Source organism: Podarcis filfolensis (genome assembly GCF_964270895.1).
Source record: "Podarcis filfolensis genome assembly, chromosome: 5".
NCBI classification, from domain to species: domain Eukaryota; kingdom Metazoa; phylum Chordata; class Lepidosauria; order Squamata; family Lacertidae; genus Podarcis; species Podarcis filfolensis.
Window position 1 is genome coordinate 63,949,906 of NC_139608.1, and position 20,765 is coordinate 63,970,670.

At 42.3% G+C, this 20,765-nt stretch overlaps 1 protein-coding gene and 1 long non-coding RNA gene across 3 annotated transcripts; one reads left to right on the plus strand and one right to left on the minus strand.

Annotated features, from left to right (window-relative positions):
- Positions 1-483: 483 nt before the first annotated feature.
- On the plus strand, positions 484-19,183 carry LOC310762729 (putative lysosomal acid lipase/cholesteryl ester hydrolase). Of its 2 annotated transcripts, XM_083614191.1 has the most exons (9): positions 484-717; positions 1,586-1,703; positions 5,434-5,632; positions 7,716-7,825; positions 8,933-9,072; positions 10,331-10,477; positions 12,001-12,072; positions 13,960-14,031; positions 18,778-19,183. In XM_083614191.1, exons 1-9 carry the CDS (start codon positions 589-591, stop codon positions 19,009-19,011), a joined length of 1,221 nt encoding a protein of 406 aa, XP_083470317.1. In that variant the 5' UTR covers positions 484-588; the 3' UTR covers positions 19,012-19,183. The 2 variants fall into 2 exon arrangements, with proteins under 2 accessions (XP_083470317.1, XP_083470318.1); XM_083614192.1 differs by lacking the exon at positions 10,331-10,477 and having other exon boundaries at positions 488-717.
- Positions 14,414-18,761, minus strand: LOC310762788. The gene is made up of 2 exons (XR_014548175.1): positions 17,677-18,761; positions 14,414-14,676 (listed from the first exon to the last, which is right to left on the minus strand). It is a non-coding gene; the product is annotated as an uncharacterized lncRNA (long non-coding RNA).
- Positions 19,184-20,765: the final 1,582 nt, after the last annotated feature.

Genomic DNA, 20,765 nt, shown 5'->3' on the forward strand with positions numbered 1-20,765 from the left:
TTCACTTATCTCTCCCAATTAGGGAGGCGGCGGCAGCCGTGGCGGCGAGTCCGGGGCGTCGGAGCAACCCAAATAAAAACAAAGATAACACAGGTGGAGAAATATTAAAAGACAGCCAGCACAGCCAGCAGATCATTAAAACTCTCGGATAAAAACAAAGGAGGATAAAAGCCGCTTAAAACCACTTAAAACTTTGATAAGGGTAAGCGAAATTACTTAGTAACTACCTTCGTCGCCATGTTGGATCCGCCTCCCTACCTGCTGATTGATGGTTTTTACTCTTAATTAGAACACTAAACTAGCGTTTACACTTTGACAAACCTTTTGTTAAACTGAGACTGCCTACTTGCCTGGAAGAACATCAAATGGAACTCAGTGAAAATTACACCAGAGGATTATCCTGGAATTTACGCAAGACCAAACCAATCATAACAATTAGATATGACTTGTTATTCCAAGTAGGTGTTGTTTGCTCTTGACAAATAATGTCAACCTATTTAAAGTCATGTTGTTTGTAATTTCATTCCACGGAACCTAAATACATCTTCTCGGTGACTGAGGAGCAGTCTTGTATATCTGGGCTCAAAGATGGATTTGCTTCCACGCCAATCAATGATATGGCTCTTCATAATGGGGGCAGGCTTGGTCCAAGTGCTTATTAGTTCAGGAATATTGTGGAAAAGAAGAAGCGTAGACCCAGAAGCGACTATGAATATTGTAAGCCATTTTCCTTTTCCTTTCTCATCTTCTTACCTCAAGGCATCTTTGACAATTAGTGTTTCTTAATGGTGCTGTACGCCACATCCTTGAAGTTAATTTTCCATGGGCTGTTGGGGTTTTAGGGGACAAGAAAACATTTATTATAATATTTTGAAGTAGTACCCTGCCCTCCCAATGCATCATTGCTCAGGGCAGCTTGGAATTTTATTTTATTTTAAAATCTCAATAAAATTCCCAACATTTGCTTCACGGAACACCAGTGCTCTGTGAACATCAATTAGGTGCTCTGCAGTAGCAACTCTAGCATCCTGCACAGTGCATTATAATTGTTCAGCAGCAAGAACAAAAATCATTCAGTGGACCACCAAGTCCCTCAGCAATTTTCACGTGGTCCAAGGGAAGGGGAGAGTTTGGGAACAACAGCCATAAAAATGTAGAACAGCAGCAACAGCAGCAATTGGCTGGGAAGGTATCCTGGGAAGACATTCTGCAACAAAAGGCTCCCTTTTTTCTAATTTCAGCAGAGGGAGGCAGGTAATCAGTTCTTGGATTTCTTTGGAACTGACAAATAAGTGATGGCACGAGATTGTTTTACGACCTTATCTGGCTTATCACCCATCTGCACACTCCAGTTATCAATTCTATCATGTGGGAAATAAGTGTTTAGCAGTGTGTTTTTTCCAGGGGGTACTCAAGGCTACACAGTACTGGCACCTCTGTTTGTTTGTTTGTTTAAAAGTATAGGACTTACTATAAAAACTTCATGGTGAGTACCAGCACCTATTTTTCTAGAAAAAAGCAGTGGTCTGTAGACATCTTACAGTTGCTTGTTAACCTGTCCAACCACACCATCTCCACCCTGCAGAGCGAAATTATTTCTTTCAGAGGATATCCCAGTGAGGAATATGAAGTGGTGACAGACGATGGTTATATTCTGAGTATTAACAGAATCCCTCATGGCAAAAGAAATCAGTCAAACAAGGGTGAGTGTGTGCTTTGAGGTATATATTGTGTGTACACATATATACAAATGTTCAATATTTTGGGGATTATTTACTATTATTATTATTATTATTATTATTATTATTATTATTATTATTCAATGATGAATTCTTGCTTTGCTAAAATTTGATTTGGAGGATGCGGACCTTTTGATCCCTTTTGATCCCTTCCAATCCGGATTCAGGCCAGCTCTACCTCTCTTTTAAATCAGAACCAGTGAAGGCGGTGAAGGTCCTGTGTGAGTGCCTGGAGGTGGTTGGAGGATGGATGGCAGCTAACAGATTGAGGTAGAATTCTGACAAGACAGAAGTACTGTTTTGGGGGGACAGGGTGTGGGTGGGTGTGGGGGACTCCCTGATCCTGAATGGGGCTGCTGTGCCTCTGAAGGACCAGGTGTGCAGCCTGGGAGTCATTTTGTACTCACAGCTGTCCATGGAGGCAGAGGTCAATTCTGTGTTCAGGGCAGCTGTCTACCAGCTCCATCTGGTACGCCGGCTGAGACCCTACCTGCCCGCAGACTGTTTCACCAGAGTGGTGCATGCTCTAGTTACCTCCCACTTGGACTACTGCAGCACGCTCTATGTGGGGCTACATTTGAAGGTGACCCAGAAACTGCAACTAATCCAGAATGTGGCAGCTAGACTGGTAACTGGGAGTGGCCGCCAAGACCATATAACACTGGTCCTGAAAGAACTACATTGGCTCCCAGTACATTTCTGAGCACAATTTAAAGCCCTAAACAGCCTCGATCCAGTATACCTGAAGGAATGTCTCCACCCCCATTGTTCAGCCCTGACACTGAGGTCCAGCTCCAAGGGCCTTCTGGCAGTTTCCTCACTGTGAGAAGTGAGGTTACAGGGAACCAGGCAGAGGGCCATCTCAGTATTGGCGCCCGCCCTGTGGAATGCCCTCCCATCAGATGTCAAGGAAATAAACAACAATCCGACTTTTATTTTATTTTTTTAATAACTTTTTTATTCAAAATTAAAACATATTATCCAAAAACATATCATCCTTATTTCCCCCCCATTTTCCCTCCCTTCCCTCCCTCCCCCCACAGAACCCACCCACCCACACCCCCTGACTTCCCTCAGTTCCAGTCTTTGATTTCTCTAAAAATGCTATTTTCTGCAAGTTACACAGTTGTATAGATCCTCAAACTATTTAGCTGATTATTATCAATAAAAAGTTTGTGAACGTTTATTCAAAGTCAGCCAAGGAGTCCAGTTCGCTTTGTTGCATTTTCAAATACTTTGTAAAGGGTTCCCATTCATTCCCATTCCCATTTAAAGTCACAGTTATCCTTGTCCCGTAGCTTGTATGTCAGTTTTGCCAGTTCTGCATAGTCCATCAATTTTTCTTGCCATGATTCTTTAGTTGGGGTTTCTTCAGTCTTCCATCTTTGTGCTATTAAAACTCCCGCGACCGTTGTCGCATACATGAAGATGTTTTTCAGCTTTTTTGGCAGATCTTTCCCTACAATCCCTAACAAAAATGCTTCAGGTTTTTAACAAATATTAAATGGAAATTTTCTTCAATTCGTTGTATATCATTTCCCAAATTTTTAAAATTACCTTACAATCCCACCACATATGATAAAATGTCCCCTCCTTTTCCTAACAATCCAACTTTTAGAAGACATCTGAAAGCAGCCCTGTTTAGGGAATTTTTTTAATGTTTGAAGTTTTATTCTGTTTTCAATGTTCTATTGAAAGCGACCCAGAGTGGCTGTGGAAACCCAGCCAGAAGAGTGGGGTAGAAATAATAAATTATTATTATTAACCAATAGATTATGTGGAGCTGGCAAGTATGAAAGCAAAAATTTGGGATCAAGAGGGGACACTGCTAAGGAAGGAGTGGAAACCCTTTGTAGAGTACTTGAAGAGGTATAACAGTTAGATAGGACCTGAACTGTGAGCAGCAGAAAATAACAATTAGGGTAATATGTAGAGTGAATGAGGGTGTTTAAAGGCAATTAACATATGTATGTATTAAAATTTGAGAAAATTCTTAAGTAATATTAATAAAAGAAATGCAAAGGACAGTCTAAGGGTGTTGCTTTTCTGAAAGATATTAGGGCTACCTAATACCTGAGAAGCAAAGGTGGTGTGATGAAGGAAGGGCAGGAGGACTTAGCCACCTGCTTCCAGTGCCAAGCTCCCAATATAAGATTATATTTGAGTAAAATGGCTTAAAATGTAAGAATAAGATGACTTATTGAATAAGATGACTAAAAAGATATCAGTTCAAGAATTTGTAATGTCACTGGCTCATTTATGCACATGTGGTGGCAATGCCCCCAAGTTTTTTTGTTTTGGAAAAAAGCTTTTTCATGAAGCAGGCCTTATGACAAAACAACATATCCCTTTGGATTCTGAAACAACACTTCTATCATAATAGTCAGAAATATTTTAACAGCTTTCCCCAAAATGTATCATTAGTCATTTAATGACTGCACTGTAGTATTGCAAGGGGTAAAGGTAAAGGTAAAGGTACCCCTGCCCGTATGGGCCAGTTGTGTCCGACTCTAGGGTTGTGCGCGCATCTCACTTAAGAGGCTGGGAGCCAACGCTGTCCGGAGACACTTCCGGGTCACGTGACCAGCGTGACAAAGCTGCTCTGGCGAGCCAGCACCAGTGCAGCGCACGGAAACGCCGTTTACCTTCCCGGTGTAAAGCGGTACTTATTTATCTACTTGCACTTAAGGGTGCTTTCGAACTGCTAGGTGGGCAGGAGCTGGGACCAAAAGATGGGAGCTCACCCCACCATGGGGATTCGAACCACCGACCATGCGATCGGCAAGTCCTAGGCGCTGAGGTTTTACCCACAGCGCCACCCGCGTCCCTATTGCAAGGGGTAGGAGGTTTCTAAAGGCAGACTTGTTTGAGATCTGGATCTCACCACTCTGTGATTTAACATTGATGGACAACCTGACAACCCATGTCTGAAGAGAGCAAAACAGACAAGAAAATCACTGCTTTTCAATCAATCTGTTTCAATAAATCAACGTAGTTTTATTATATACACAGCATTGATGGAACATGGTTATGGGTATCAGAGAACACAGGGCTGTTTGTGGAATGACACTTTAAAAAAAAAAAAATTGAAGTAAATATAAATAAAAAGATATGTGGTGCTTCTGTGGCAGGTGAGTGGAATGGTTCAATATTGCCTGTTACAAATAACTGGGGAGACGGGACCTTTTTTGAGGGGGGGAGGAGACTTGCTTTACATATTGCATTCAGGAGTGATTTATATGCATGGGCATATAAAATTGCTGCCCATGCATGCTTTGTGCCCCAAGTTTATAGTAGGTGATATGCAGTAGCTTCCAGTGAAGTGGCATTTGTGGAGTACCAATGCTCTCCTGATTTCCCCACACATTGGTTCACTGGAGCTTATTGAGAGGAAGAGGGGAGAGGCAAGGTTGGGGGAGCTTGACCTGGTGTTGCACGTAGAGGTGAGGGAATTGGATCGGCTCTGCCAACATGCACTTCTCCCTTTCCCTTCTTGCTCTCCGTAAGCACCAGCAACCCAATTTGCTGGGAAGCCATGAGAGTAACATTGCCCCACCTGCACCACTTCACTGGCTGCTACTTGAAATATGGAATGACAACAACTGCCATTCAAGGTTCTGATGGATCACTGTCTTGTTGGAAAGAAACACTGAAGTTACCTCTTATAACTATACTTAAAAGACTTCCATTGCAGATCCGAAGCCCGCAGTGTTTCTGCAACATGGCTTGTTTGGCAGTAGCGATAACTGGGTGTCAAATCTGGACAACAACAGCCTGGGCTTCATACTGGCTGATGCTGGCTATGATGTTTGGCTAGGAAACAGTAGAGGGAACACCTGGTCCATGAAACACATTAACTATACTGTGGAGCAAGAAGAATTCTGGCGATTCAGGTAGAGTGATCTTTCTAAACTTCATTATGTGTTTCTGGTTCCTAGTTTTCCTTTCGGGGTTTTTAATCTGCCATGCTCTTCCTCTTCTGTTTCAACATTGAACAGCACCCTGATAATCTGAAGGTATAGAAATATATTTCCAAGTAAATATAATTGGTAGTTGTTTCTTTAAACAAACAAACAAACAAACAAACAAACAAACAAACAGCACATATTGTTCATGTGGGGAATTAGATGCTCTGATGAAGACTGGAAGATGATAAGAGCCCCCAAAGATGTTCTCTATGGGGAGCTGACTTCAGGCAGCAGGCCCACTGGCTGACCAACTGTGTATTACAAAGATGTTTCCAAACATGATGTGAAGGCTAGCAATATCAACCCCACCTTGTGGGAATCTCTTGCAGACAACAGCAGTGCCTGGAGACAGATAGTTACTGGTAGGTGGTATATCCACAGTAAAGAACAGAGGAGAAATTACCACTGGGATGAGAAATGGCATGGTACACCCGCATCAGCAGAACCAGCTGCCTTCATCTGCCCCAGCTGTGACAAAACCTGTCTCTCCTGTATCAGTCTCTACAAGCACAGCAGGCACTGTAACTCTTTGACAACTAAATAAAAAAATGGTCTAGTAGCACCTTAGAGACTAACTAAGTTTGTTCTTGGTATAAGCGTTCATGTGCATGCACACCTCTTCAGATACACTGAAATGGAAGTCACCAGACCCTTATATATAGTAGGAGGATGAGGTGGGGTAATGAGATATGCTAATCATCTGCATACTATCCCTTGCCTTTTCCTGTAGGACTAATTGCAGTCGTCAACAGGTTTACTATACCCATTTAGTCAATCATCCATCTCCTACTACCCGCCTGGAAAAAAAACCACCCCACCCTCCCACTATATATAAGGGTCTGGTGACTTCTATTTCAGTGTATCTGAAGAAGTGTGCATGCACACGAAAGCTTATACCAAGAACAAACTTAGTCTCTAAGGTGCTACTGGACATCGACTGCGTCAGACCAACACAGCTATCTACCTGAATCTAACTCTTTGACATTTTGACTTCATCCTCAAAGGCACACTCTTTCATTGTTTCCTGACCCAGATGGATGTCGGCAACAAGACAAAGCACATAGCTGGGATAATCCCAACTGAAAGGATGAAATATGGCATTGCTAAACTCCGTAGATATGAACAGATCAGGTTGGCTTCTGGTGTAACTAGATTTGATGTGGAAGGACCAAGTGCTAGTGCCAAATTTTTGTTGTGGGTGCTCAGCACCCACACAACAGGGCCTCCAAGGTGACTTCCAGGGCTCCTAGGTGCCACTGTGGCGGGTGCGATGTAATGTGACTTCATGACATCAAGGGGCAATGTGACATCCTGACCTCACATTACGTTGCACATGCTGCTGGGCACCCTTAATCTGCGGCACAAGTCGGCGCCCCTGGGACCAAGTGTGGGTCCTGCTGATTCTGAGTAAAGTTACTTGGCCAGAATTTGAAGCTCCTCAGATATGCAGGGAGGCGAGGCAGAGCCTCCAGAAACTTCGGTTTTTTAAAAAAGCTTTATGTTTCTCCTTTTGCTTCCAGTATAGTCACACTAGTGCCAACAACAGAAGCATTCCTCTCCCCCTTCTAATCTGCCTGTGTTTTATTTTGATACCACTCAACAGGTTTATGGGCACTCTACTGGCAATTCCTATTTTGTGCAAATGTGTTCTAAAGTCATGACTTGTTTGGCTCTCCACGTGCTGATATTTGAGATTTAGGGACAGCTTGCCTGTTAAAACTGTCACATTGCAGGAACCCTATGGCCACTGTGAACTATTTGGTGGACTTTTTAAGTTTTCAGTGAACAGCTCATAGTGTTGCATTGACTGCTAGTGAACAGTGCCAGTGGAAATATCTAAAGAAGATGAGTCATGGCTTAATTTAAATCAGATTGTTTCACAAATGTTCAGAGAATTGGTAGTCCATGGAGGAGGTGATCTCTGGTTTGCCAGATATTGTATTGCATTGGCTGGAGAAGTCTGTATGCAAGTCTGTAAAACACAGTCTGTTATTCCTTTTCTTTGCAGTTTTGATGAAATGGCTAAATATGACCTTCCAGCTTCAATAAATTTTATCCTGAGAAAAACTGGACAAGAGAAAATATTTTATGTTGGTCATTCCCAGGGCACCACAATGGGTAGGTTAGGAAGCTTCTGAAACACATGTTGCCAATTCTAATAGCAACATGTTTATTTGTACAGTTGGTGTTGTATATTAATTTCAAGAGAGATTTTGGTCATAGTACAGTGGTTACACATAGAGCCACTGGACATGGAGAGCCATCTTGAATAACAATCCCTGTGTAGGTTTCCTGCATTTTCCCCTTAGTAACATTTCCCATAAAAGAAATGTTTCAAAGCTGCTATGGACTTAGAGAAAGAAATGTATGGAATATAATACAGTGGTGCCTCGGGTTAAGAACTTAATTCATTCTGGAGGTCTGTTCTTAACCTGAAACTTTTCTTAACCTGAGGTACCACTTTAGCTAATGGGGCCTCCCACTGCCGCTGCGTGATTTCTGTTCTCATCCTGAAGCAAAGTTCTTAACCCAAGGTACTATTTCTGGGTTAATGGAGTCTGTAACCTGAAGTTTCTGTAACCCGAGGTACCACTGTACTCCCCTCATAAACCTAGTTTTATGTGCTTTGTGTTGCTTCAGTTCATCTCAGCTGACAGTCTTGTTTAATTTGAATAAAATCCTGGATTTCAAGCCAGGATCAAGCCTGGTTTGTAGTTGGATTTTAAACAGAAGTTTCTGAATCTGGATGTAACAGGAAACTGTAGCTTAACAATCCTGGAAGTACTTTATTAAGGCTCCCAAGAGGAGGGGATATGAGCATGTACTTTCCAATATTTCGTTTGACTAGAAGCATGTGACCATAAGCCATTCCTCACAGGTCTTACAATAATGTATAGAGTCAAACCTCGGTTGTCAAATGTAATCCATTCAGCTTCCGAAACGCTTGACACCGGGGAGCGACTTCCGATTGGTTGCAGGAGCTTCCTGCACTCAAGCGGAAGCCGCGTCTGACATTTACTTCTTGGAGCATTTACTTCTTGGTTTTCGGCGTTCGGGAGCCGAAGTGTTCCAAAACGGAGCCATTCAGGAACTGAGGATTGACTGTACTTTATTGCTTTTGTTTTATGAGAAAAGGCTAAGATTTTTTTCTTGTATTGTGATCAAGGCAGTAGTGCTTGCTATATTCATTTATCTTCTATTTCTATTTCTCATCTTGTTTCTTAGCATTCATTGCATTTTCAACGATGCCACAGCTCGCCCAGAAGATAAAAATGTTCTTTGGATTGGCACCATCGGTCAACACGGTTTATTCGATGAGCCCAATATCACCTGTGATCACTCACCTTCCTGAATCCTTGGTCAAAGTATGCATTTTGGACCAAATATTTGTTTAAAATAGAGGGTGCAAATATCTCTGGCTGTAGCTAAGATCTTGGAAATGTATCCATCATTTGACCTGAGGCCATTTGTCATTCTCATAGACACCTAAACTGTTCAAGCTGGCGAATGCTGAAATTTGGTATTAAACAATGTATGACTATAGGGCAAGGGAGCCAAACCAATCTACTGAGAAATAACTTGGGATGATCACAGTGTGGTGGGCAGTTACAGGCACATGAGCTCATTCTCTGGGCTCAGAAACATTTGCTGATCATGTTGGAGGCTTTTGGGGGCTTCTGTGTTGGGCAAATGTCCCCCTCACCCACTTTTAGCTCAGTAATTCATACAACAACATTGTAACATGATCAGTTTTGTTCCCAGATTAGAGTCTGGCTGGTGGGAGGATTGAGAACGAGAGATTGTGGATTGTCTAAAGCCCCATACTGACTGTGGCTAGGGGGATATTTGATTACTTTGGGGGCTTTATGATTCACAGCTCACCCTTGGCTTCTATGCTACACTACTTCTACCCTAGACAAAAGCAGATTGAAGTGCCCTTTTCAGATTGTAGGAACAGCCACTCCTTGCATTCTCAACCTGGAGAAGTCAGAAGACAAGGCAGTAAAATCATTCTCCCTTATGTTACCATGTAGACAATAGAGAAGGCGTCATTTGCTGAAATTACTAGGGAATTAAGTAGGATTGCCATATTTCAAGTTGTTGAGCTCCCCCCCCCCATCTACTTCTGAATGTGGTATTTTGGATATGTCCGGACATATGGCAACCCTAAATTAAGCGATTTCAAGCACAGCACAACTATTTGGCTATTGGCTATTTGTGGCTATGTTTGCACAACAGCAAGTCTTTTGCATATTTGGGCTCCTACTGAAATGATGTTCCTGAACCACGTTGCAAGGGTGCCAGTTGCACATTGCATACATCTCAAGATGCACTTTAACTGTGTCATCCTGTCTCTTCGATGGCTGAAATTACAATGTCCATGTCTTGAATATAGCAGAAGGTCCTTTTGTTTGACTATGCATGTGGGATTTGAATTATTGCTGTTATCATTATTATGGCCATGGATTGTTGAATGGGCATTCTAGCCTAACAATCTGAGTAGAAGATTCTCATAATACTGTTTGTGATATTTTCTTGCTACCCAATATTGCTGGAAGTATCTCTAGGGAAGCAGTCTTGACTAACAAAATGACCTGTGTACTAATGTTTTTGTTTTGACAGGTAATATTTGGAACCAAGCAGTTTGCTGCTCAAAGCAAAACTTCTAAATGGTTTGCTACTAACCTGTGTAATCGTTTCTTACTTGATCATGTTTGTGCCAGTTTTTTCTTCCTAATGAATGGCTTTAATGTGAAAAACATGAATCTGGTAAGATTTCTAACTACATAATAGGAGGTAAAGAGTGTGATCTAAAGAAAAGAAGTATGTGGAGGCTTCATTGAAATGGTTGCTGCTTATAACATCCATATCTTAATTACCCCTGGAGAAGTGGATCCCAGATGACTACTTCATTGAGCACTAGTGGATAGTGTAGTTTGTGATATTTTGGGCTGCGCGCGCACACAAAAACCAACCCAGGACTGCGACTAAAATTTAAGTGTTTAATTTGAGTTAAATTAGTCTATCATATTGATTCAAAATGGTGCCTTGCATGCAAACATAGTTGAAGACTAATATATCCACCTCAGGAGTCCTCGTACCAAGTTTGGCGATGATATATTGAGAGGCAACCTGATTGGTTGGAGCTGTCCCACATTTTGGGCAATGATATCTTCAGAGATGTCCAAGTTGGTGAAGGTTGAAATTGTCACCTCAAATTTAAAAAAGACTTGCAGAATGGGGTGAAATATCTTCAGAGGCATCCAAATGGGCAGAGCTATTATTATTATTATTGTTGTTGTTGTTGTTGTTGGAAAATTATTGTCTGGTAGCATTAAGGCAGAAACCTTAAGAGGGAACAGCTGCCACATTCCTTGAGACAATACAATATAACAAATTTTAAATACACAATAGAAATAAGAGCAAAAATAAGAACAAAATGAACCAATATGGCTTTTGTACAGATACTTGTAAACTGGAATTAATATTTGTGTGCCCTGAAAGATGGTGCACATCAGCCCAAGAAACATGTGAAGAGGTGAGAAGTCATGGTGTGCACCAAGGCCTAGTTAAGGTGCTTGGGGGCCCTTGTGCAATTCCCCATACAGGGGTCCACTTCTCCAAAACAGAATGCAGGTAATGCCTTACGGGTCACAAGAAGGCGGTGTCTTCCTTGCCACCATGATGCAATAGGACCATAGTTAAGAGCAATACTGAGTTTCAGTTCATAGTTCCTGATAAGAGTCTAGGAGTGGCCCTTAATTATGGTTGGTAGCACAACTGGACATGGCACCAAAGCAGGGTGGAGTGAATTCATGTCCTACAGGAGGAATGTACACAATGGCCCGGCCCACTGCACAAATGGATGTTATTTGATATGTCTGTATTTGCCCTGGTTGTACTATATAAAGAAAAATATTATAACCGGGATCTGTAATCCTATGCATAGTTACCTGGGTGTAACCTGTTTGAACACAGTACAATTTACTTCTTAGTAAATGTGCATAGGATTGTAATATTAGTAGAAATGTATTTATGTTGTGGGGCAATGCTTTGCTGTAAGCGAATTTCCCTCTTGTTTGGTAACACAATATTGGCATTGGCAGCTAGTTTGAAGTGTCAAGTTGATCTCCAAAACTGGCATGTAATTGCTACTTAAACACTGATTCCTGCATGATATTCAGATGTAGAGCTCTAGAGTGCACTTGTTTTGTTCAAACAAACCAAATGAAATTGAAATGGCTGTTACACTTTGAGATAAATTCAGCTAATCACTTTGTTCTTTCTTTCAGACTCGAATCAATGTATATTTATCACACTGCCCAGCTGGGACATCTGTGCAGAACATCCTTCACTGGACTCAGGTAGCACCGAAATCCTGTTTTCTCTTTTAAAAAAAGGTTTTCGTATTGATTGAAGCTTTGAATATTGATCATTTTCAAAAGAACAGGCTATTAAGAATGAGATAAAGAACTATAATGGAAGGAAGCATTCAACTCAATAGCTCAGCTTCTCTTTTTACATATTTTACAACAAAAATATTTTCTTCTCTAAGATTTTTGTTTTGTTTTTAAATGACCAAAGAGCAGTATTTCACCAGGAACAGATATACTCATTTCCCCAGTGAATTTGTTTTTATTCACAATATATTCCTTCTGTATTTAGATGAACAAATGCCACATTTCTGCAGTATTTTGTTGATTTGTGTCTTAATGAATAACTCAGGTGTTGGTAGTGCCAACTTGCTTAGATGACAACTCCCATCAGCCAGGCCACGCTGGCTGGGGTTGATGAGAATTGTAGTCCAGAACCTCTGGAGGGTTCTAGGCTAGTGAAGGCTGTGTGTCAGTAGCATAAGGCTGGCCAAGAAGTGCCATGATCTGGGAGCACCTGGTGTTGAATGTAGTTGCTGGTAATTTCTTCATGGCCTTGCAAAAACAAAACAGGGTTGGGGAATCTTTTTGATACCACAGGAGTTTTTAATCAGGATTAGTTTCATAGGTCACTTTTAAAAGCAGGGTGGGGCCGCCTACCTGTCAATTACCTGTTGTAGCAATGGAGGATTTCAAAGTGTGTTGCAAGGTGCAGATGAAACGGATCCCTCCTCTTTATTTTCCCTGGAGATTCTGATGCAGACCTCTTGCTGATCTGTTTTAACAAGTCTTTTAAGAGAATCTCCTTTCTGAAATGGGAAGGGATTTGCATGGAATTCTGGCAAACTGAGTAGGATTTTCACACCCACACCCACCCACACCCAAACACCCACCCACACCCAAACACCCACCCACACCCAGCTGCCTTCAGCGGCAATCTCAGCTGGATAGTAGGTGGAAGACTTTGGGAGAAGTGTTTGGGACAAACTGGATCCCATTGCAGAATAAGATTGTCTTGTGGCATGGAAGTTCCTGGTCCCTGGTATATATTTTGACTTACTTAAGTCCCCATAAGTTTAATCCTCCATGAAAGATTTGGAGGATGGCCACATAGGAACTGGCCATGTTTCCAGTAGCTTCCCATTTGGGAATGCTTTCCCCAGGGAGGCTCACCTAGCTCCTTCATTATATATCTTTAGGCACTGAGCAAAAACATTCCTCTTCTCCCCGGCCTTTGGCTAATTACACAACCTATGGCCTCCTCCCCAGTGACCTCCTCCCCAGCCTGACCCTTCCAGAGAAGAAGAAGACAGTTCAGAATTACAACAGGGGTTTGAGGGAGGTCACAGCTCAAAGGCAGATGAAGGGAAAAGTTGGGAAATAATGGGAGAGGAGGAGGAGAAAGAGGAAGCACCTGGGAGGGGAGGACAGCTGACAGACACAATGTGTTTAGAAAGTATTCCAGACCCCCTCTCTCCCAGAACCCAGAGAGCCTTGAAGGTAGTAGAGCAAAGAGCTCAGAAACAGGGGGCCCTCCGTGGCACCCATAGGGAGATGATGACAATGACAAATGAGAAAAGGGGGAGTGGAGAGTCACTCGGAACAACACCATTATCCCAAGAAGCTGTGTTCCAAGCCTCTCTCTGTGAATATTGAATGAAAAGCAGATGGTAAAAACTTTTTCTTCTCTTCTATGTTCCTCACAACCTGCCGTGCCTGTTGTGTCTGTGCGTATTGTTTTGTTATTATGTTATGTGCTTTTGTGCTTTTATATAGTAAACTGCACTATGATCCTCAGGTATTTATTGATTAATAATAAACAGCAATAATAATTTCCCCATTTAGTTTTTTCAAAATATGGTACACTTCTTTTTTCAGAATAGGAGGAGTAAAGAGTTCAAAGGTTTTGACTGGGGTAGCAAGGAAGAGAACATGGCTCACCACAACCAGGTAAGAATTTTTCACTAATTGCATCTCTTTCCCCCTCTTTCTCCTCCCTTCCCTCCCTTCTCTGTTTATATGATGGTAGACATTGGCAGTTTTCCCAGCCACTCTGGCTGGCTTACATCATATATAAAAACATAACAAAACATCAGTCATTAAAAATTTCCCAATACAGGGCTGCCTTCTGATGTCTTCTAATGGCTGTGATGCCCATGAATACGTTAACAAATTCTAATATGTAAATCCATAAACTGACTATTTATCAAAATAATATATCTACAATTATACAATAAACCCTAATAAAAATAAAATTTCTGTACAATGCATGAGATGGTCTTATACTTCTTTAATTATATTAATTAGATAGCTGATATGGCTATATAAGATATTTTTAATCAAACTTTCTGGATAACTGAACTACCAAACACATTTTGGCATTTTATGCTTCTTCAGTGGACTATTTTGCTATGCAGTATTCTGCATGCATGAGTTCAGTCTCTCAGTTTTGTTAAAAATTGTAACTAACATCCAAATAAACCAATCACTTTAACTAAAAATCTCACCAAACTAGATCCAAATATTACCTTTACTTGTGTCGTGGTCAAAATTCAATATCTTCAGTCGGTACAGGTTTGCAAAAAATGCAATCATCTGTTAAAGCAATGCATTTAACATTAGAAACATATCTCAAAAAAAGGAACGTATGAAAGTAAGTAAGTAAATATAATGAGAAACTTACCAATTTAAATTTCTACACCGCGGGGATCATGAGTGAACTTAAGTGAAAGAAGCTATTATTTTACCCGCAATATTGCACTGTTAATCTGATGACAATAGTTTCTAGCTCCATTTCACAGAAATTCCCCACACTGTGTCAGGGGCGCAGCATGAGGGGCAGTGGGACCCTGGCTCCGGGCACACAATTTTGAAGTGGCCCAAATCAGGCACCCCTTTGCAGGGATTCCTGCCCTGTTTCTGGGGGTTTCTGGGCCCTGGAATCTGGCCCAGCCTCACTGCTTTGTCCCTGGCCACCTTGCCCAGACAGCACATGCTTGCTCCTCAGTCAGATGGTGAACAGGTAGAGATGGAAGCAGGCAGGTAAAGGGCAACCCTAGTGTGGCCCAGTCTGGCATTCCTCTCTGTGGGTCTTGCAAGGATTTGCCTAACAACAACAACAACAACTTATTATTTATACCCCGCCCATCTGGCTTGGTTTCCCCAGCCACTCTGGGCGGCTTCCAACAAAACACTAAAATACAATAACCTACTAAACATTAAAAGGTTCCCTAAACAGGGCTGCCTTCAGATGTCTTCTAAAAGTTTGGCAGTTATTTTTCTCTTTGACATCTGGCAGGAGGGCGTTCCACAGGGTGGGTGCCACTACTGAGAAGGCCCTCTGCCTGGTTCCCTGTAACATGGCTTCTCGCAGTGAGGGAACCACCAGAAGGCCCTCGACGCTGGACCTCAGTGTCCGGGCAGAATGATGGAGGTGGAGACACTCCTTCAGATATACTGGACCGAAGCTGTTTAGGGCTTTAAAGGTCAGCACCAACACTTTGAATTGTGCTCGGAAACGTTCTGGGAGCCAATGTAGGTCTTTCAAGACTGGTGTTATATGGTCTTGGCGGCCGCTCCAAGTCACCAGTCTAGCTGCCGCATTCTGGATTAGTTGTAGTTTCTGGGTCACCTTCAAAGGTAGCCCCACATAGAGCACATTGCAGTAGTCCAAGCGAGAGATAACTAGAGCATGCACCACTCTGGCGAGAAAGTCTGTGGGCAGGTAGGGTCTCGGCCTGCGTACCAGATGGAGCTGATAAACAGCTGCCCGGGACACAGAATTGACCTGCGCCTCCATGGACAGCTGTGAGTTCAGAATGACTCCCAGGCTGCGCACCTGGACCTTCAGGGGAACAGTTACCCCATTCAGGACCAGGGAGTCCTCCACACCCGCCCGTCTCCTGTCCCCCCAAAACAGAACTTCTGTCTTGTCAGGATTCAACCTCAATCTGTTAACAGCCATGTTGGCTGGCCATGCTCCCCACTGTGCAGACAGGCAGCAGGAGGCACAGCGTGGCCCCACTTGGCTCTGGGGGCAAGGGCTGGCCTCGCACGGTGGTCTCCATTCACCAGAAAATGAAGCTGCATTGCTGCATTGTGTAAATACAGTGATGGCAATAAGCAATATTCCACAGTCACATATATTAATGTCATGAAATAACTGGAATGGCAAGAAATGTGGCATAATTTCCAACAAAAGTACATCTTCAATTTGTTACATAACAGATATCATTTTATGTCCTTAAATCCACAGGTGCTACTGTACTTAATCTATAGATCCATGTGTCTCCCTTCCTTTTAAATTGTGTCTATTGTTTCTCTGAACTGTGTATGTTCTTAAAGCATGAAAATATTAGATTTAGCATCATGTTGCTCTTCTTAACCTGAAGCACCACTTTAGCTAATGGGGCCTCCTGCTGCCGCTGCACCGCCGGAGCACAATTTCTGTTCTTTAATATGGGAATGTAGGTTTGTTGACAAATCTGCAAGATGCCAGATGTCTATCTTCAGTCCCTTGTCATAAAATGAAGATATTGTCTACACTTTCCTCCGAGGGTCTTCTGCTGGTTATTTCACTGCGAGAAGTGAGGTTACAGGGAACCAAGCAGAGGGCCTTCTTGGTAGTGGTGCCCGCCCTGCAGAAAACCCTCCCTTCATATGTCAAGGAAATAAACAACTATTTGACTTTTAGAAGTTTAGAAGTTTGATGTTTTATCATGCTTTTGCTATTCCCTTGGGAGCTACCCAGAGTGGCTGGCGAAACCCAGCCAGATGGGCAGGGTAGAAATAATAAAATAATAATAATAATAATAATAATAATAATTATTATTATTATTATTATTATTATTATTATTATTATATTTTTATATAGCAATATGTCACCATTATACAGACTGCTTATGTCCAGTATGTATGTTCCTTCAAATTTATCCATATGTAGATTTGCTAACTCACATGTCTGCTTTGCATGATGTTATCTGAAATGAGCAAGAAGGATCTCTGTTAAAACTGAAATAATGTTGATTTGGTGCTCATGTCACTAATGCAAAAATGAAATGGGTTCTCCCTCCTTCCCTCTGTCTCTCTCTATCTGCCTATATGTGTATTACTTCCATTTTGGTTAAAGGATCCTCAATATGACTTCCTCCTATGGAATGTTAGAATAAAATGAAGCTCCAGGAACACTTCGTTATCAGAGAATGATATGATAAAGGAAATAAATAGACAAATTTTGTATGCAACAATCTTCTTCGACCTAGTTCCTTCCAGATGTTTTGGAGGACAACTCCCATCAACCCAGGAAATAAAGCCAATTGGCTAAGATGATGGGAATTATAGTCCAAAACATCTGAGGGCATAAGGCCTGGGAAAGCTGGCCCTCTGAAATATAGAATAATTCTTATTGTCAGGTTGTGTTGGCTCTCATAGTTTGACTTAGTGTCACATACAAAACAGCTCATTTCCTCAGACTGCACAAAATGCAGCACATTCCACAAAACCTGATTGAGATTATGAAAAATGGCCATAGAATGTACAAAGGATAGTCAATATATGCACATTGTTCAAAGCCTGTTGGAAACCGTGTATATTTACCAGGAAATGTGAACAAGTTCCTTTTCATGGATGATGTGCTTATTCTCCACAATGCATCTTAAATTTGCACAATGTCCAGTTGTTATGCACTTTAAGTGCTCAATTTATATTCCCCTTAACATATTTGTTGTTGTTGTTTAGTCATTTAGTCGTGTCCGACTCTTCGTGACCCCATGGGCCAGAGCACGTCAGGCACTCCTGTCTACTACTGTCTCCCGCACTGTCCAACCATCTCGTCCTCTGTCGTCCCCTTCTTCTTGTGCCCTCAATCTTTCCAAACATCAGGGTCTTTTCCAGGGAGTCTTCTCCTCTCATGAGGTGGCCAAAGTATTGGAGCCTCAGCTTCAGGATCTTCCTTCCAGTGAGCACTCAGGGCTGATTTCCTTCAGAATGGATAGGTTTGATCTTCTTGCAGTCCATGGAACTCTCCAGAATCTCCTCCAGCACCATAATTCAAAAGCATCAATTCTTCGGCGATCAGCCTTCTTTATGGTCCAGCTCTCACTTCTATACATCACTACTGGGAAAACCATAGCTTTAATTATACGAACCTTTGTTGGCAAGGTGATGTCTCTGCTTTTTAAAATGCTGTCTAGGTTTGTCATTGCTTTCTCCCAAGAAGCAAGCGTCTTTTAATATCATGACTGCTGTCACCATCTGCAGTGATCATGGAGCCCAAGAAAGTAAAATCTCTCACTGCCTCCATTTCTTCCCCTTCTATTTGCCGGGAGGTGATGGGCCCAGTGGCCATGGTCTTCGTTTTTTTGGTGTTGAGCTTCAGACCATATTTTGCGCTCCTCTCTTTCACCCTCATTAAAAGGTTCTTTAATTCCTCCTCACTTTCTGCCATCAAGGTTGTGTCATCAGCATATCTGAGGCTGTTGATATTTCTTCTGGCAATCTTAATTCCAGCTTGGGATTCATCCAGTCCAGCCTTTCGCATGATGAATTCTGCATATAAGTTAAATAAGCAGGGAGACAATATATATGTGTTTGTGTGTGCTTGAGCACGTGCACATTTGTTTTGATCAGGAAATTTTTTGCAGAGTCCTAACTTATAAAGTATTTTTTAAGTATTTGTTATTTCCCCCTCTCTTTTAGGAAACAGCACCTTCCTATGATATTAAACAAATGACTATTCCAACAGCTCTCTGGAATGGTGGAAACGACTGGGCTGCATCTCCAAAGGATTTTGCCCTGCTGCTGCCTCAGGTCTCAAACCTAGTTTACCACAAGTTTATTCCTGACTGGGCACACCTGGATTTCATCTTGGGCTTTGATGCCCCACAGCGCTTGTATAAAGAGATAGTTGAGCTTATGCAGAATTATCAGTGAGTTTGTGATCCTGAAATAGTCCTTCAAGAAATCAGCACCATCAGTCTAAGTCTATGATGATGACGACAACAACAACTACAAAAACTACAAAAAAAAATCACCTTGGAAAGAAATCCCTGTTTGTTCACACAAAATAATTCCTTTGAAAATAATATTTTTGAACTGCTTATCATTATTTATATCCATGCATTTTCTCATCACAGTACAGTGGTACCTGAGTGGGAAGAGGCAGGCAGACTCCTAAGAGGCCCCGTGGAGCATCCTGCCCCAGCTTGCCCCCCTGAGTGACTGTTGAGGCATATGAAGCCTATGAAGAGTCATTTGAAAAACACTGAGCTGGCATGGTTCCCCACCTCCCCAGGCAGAACTTTCATATGTGGTGGCTCATTCTCATGTTATGCTTGGCATGGCAGTCTCTTCACCCACCCCTCAACAGGACCACATTTGCACCATTTGCTTCCAATTTGACACAGCTAGGCACTAGAGTGCCCATATGCCTTACTTTCCAGAGGACACTCTGTTTGAGTAGCTGTATGGTCCAAGTCCAGTTTAAAGATTAAGAAAAGACAGCAGGAGTCTTGGCATCATGCCCCATCAATGCATAGCACGTGGACAGGAGAATGAGCAGGCCCATCCCTACTATGGTGACATAGATTTCTGTTTAGATTTCTGTTTAGTTTAAGAACAGAAGTAGAGCCTGACCTGGTTCTGACTTGGTTGTTGCATCATACACCTTTGTGCACAAGTTGACAAGCATCATTTGTAATGTGCTCCCACCCATCTTTTTCATTTCCCTACTTTTATTAAGAGTTGTTCTGGTTTAAAGTAATGGTTCATCTAGTCTAGTATTATGTTTCCTCTGTGGGTAAGCTAGATGCTTCTGGTGACTTTACAATTGGGAAATGAAGGAATCAGTTCTCTCCCTCTCTCCCTCTCTCTATCAGCGAAGCTCAGATGCTGACAGGAGAAGAAGAAGCAGGCATAGAGAGAGAACAGTTAACAGCAGAAGGCAGATAGGAGAGGGAGAGCAGCTGTAACCTGAGCTCTGAACAAAGGGGAAATGAAAGACAGGGCCAGAGTGACAGGCGGCTGTGTGAGAGCTTCAATAGTGAGTCAGACATTGGAATGCAGGAAGCATTCTCTCCCAAATCTCGTAGGATCTCAAAAGTGGCCGAGACCAGACGTGCAAAAGATACTGGGAAAAAAGGTGGGGGCTTCCGTGCTGGGGAAGGGGGAGAAGCTCAGTCTGGGCAGCTCCATCTTCTGTGGAGGATGATGAGTAGAGAAGCTCCGTCCTTGTTTGTTGTTTTAGCAATAAATCTGAAATAATTAACAGCCAGAGTGGTCTCATGTTTGTGGGAGAGACCAAGCCATAACACTCTCCCTCCCTCTCTCTGTCTCCCACATATCTGCAAGATCTAGGCCAGGGGTAGTCAACCTTTTTATACCTACCGCCCACTGATGTATCTTTCTTGATGGTAAAATTTCCTTACTGCCCACCAGTGCTTGATGGAAGGAGGGTTCAGCTTGTACCATAGAACCCCCTACAGCCAACCTAGAATCCTGAAATGCCCATTAGTGGGCAGTAGGGACCAGGTGGACAACCCCTGCTCTAGGCTTTCAAGGGATATGCATTCTAAGTATGAATATTCAAATTTCATTAACATGACTACTAACTCTGTGAAGTTGTTGAACAACATTTTCAAAATCATCTCTGTAAGCTTCCTTGCTCTCCCGGTCCACCCAGAAGTTTT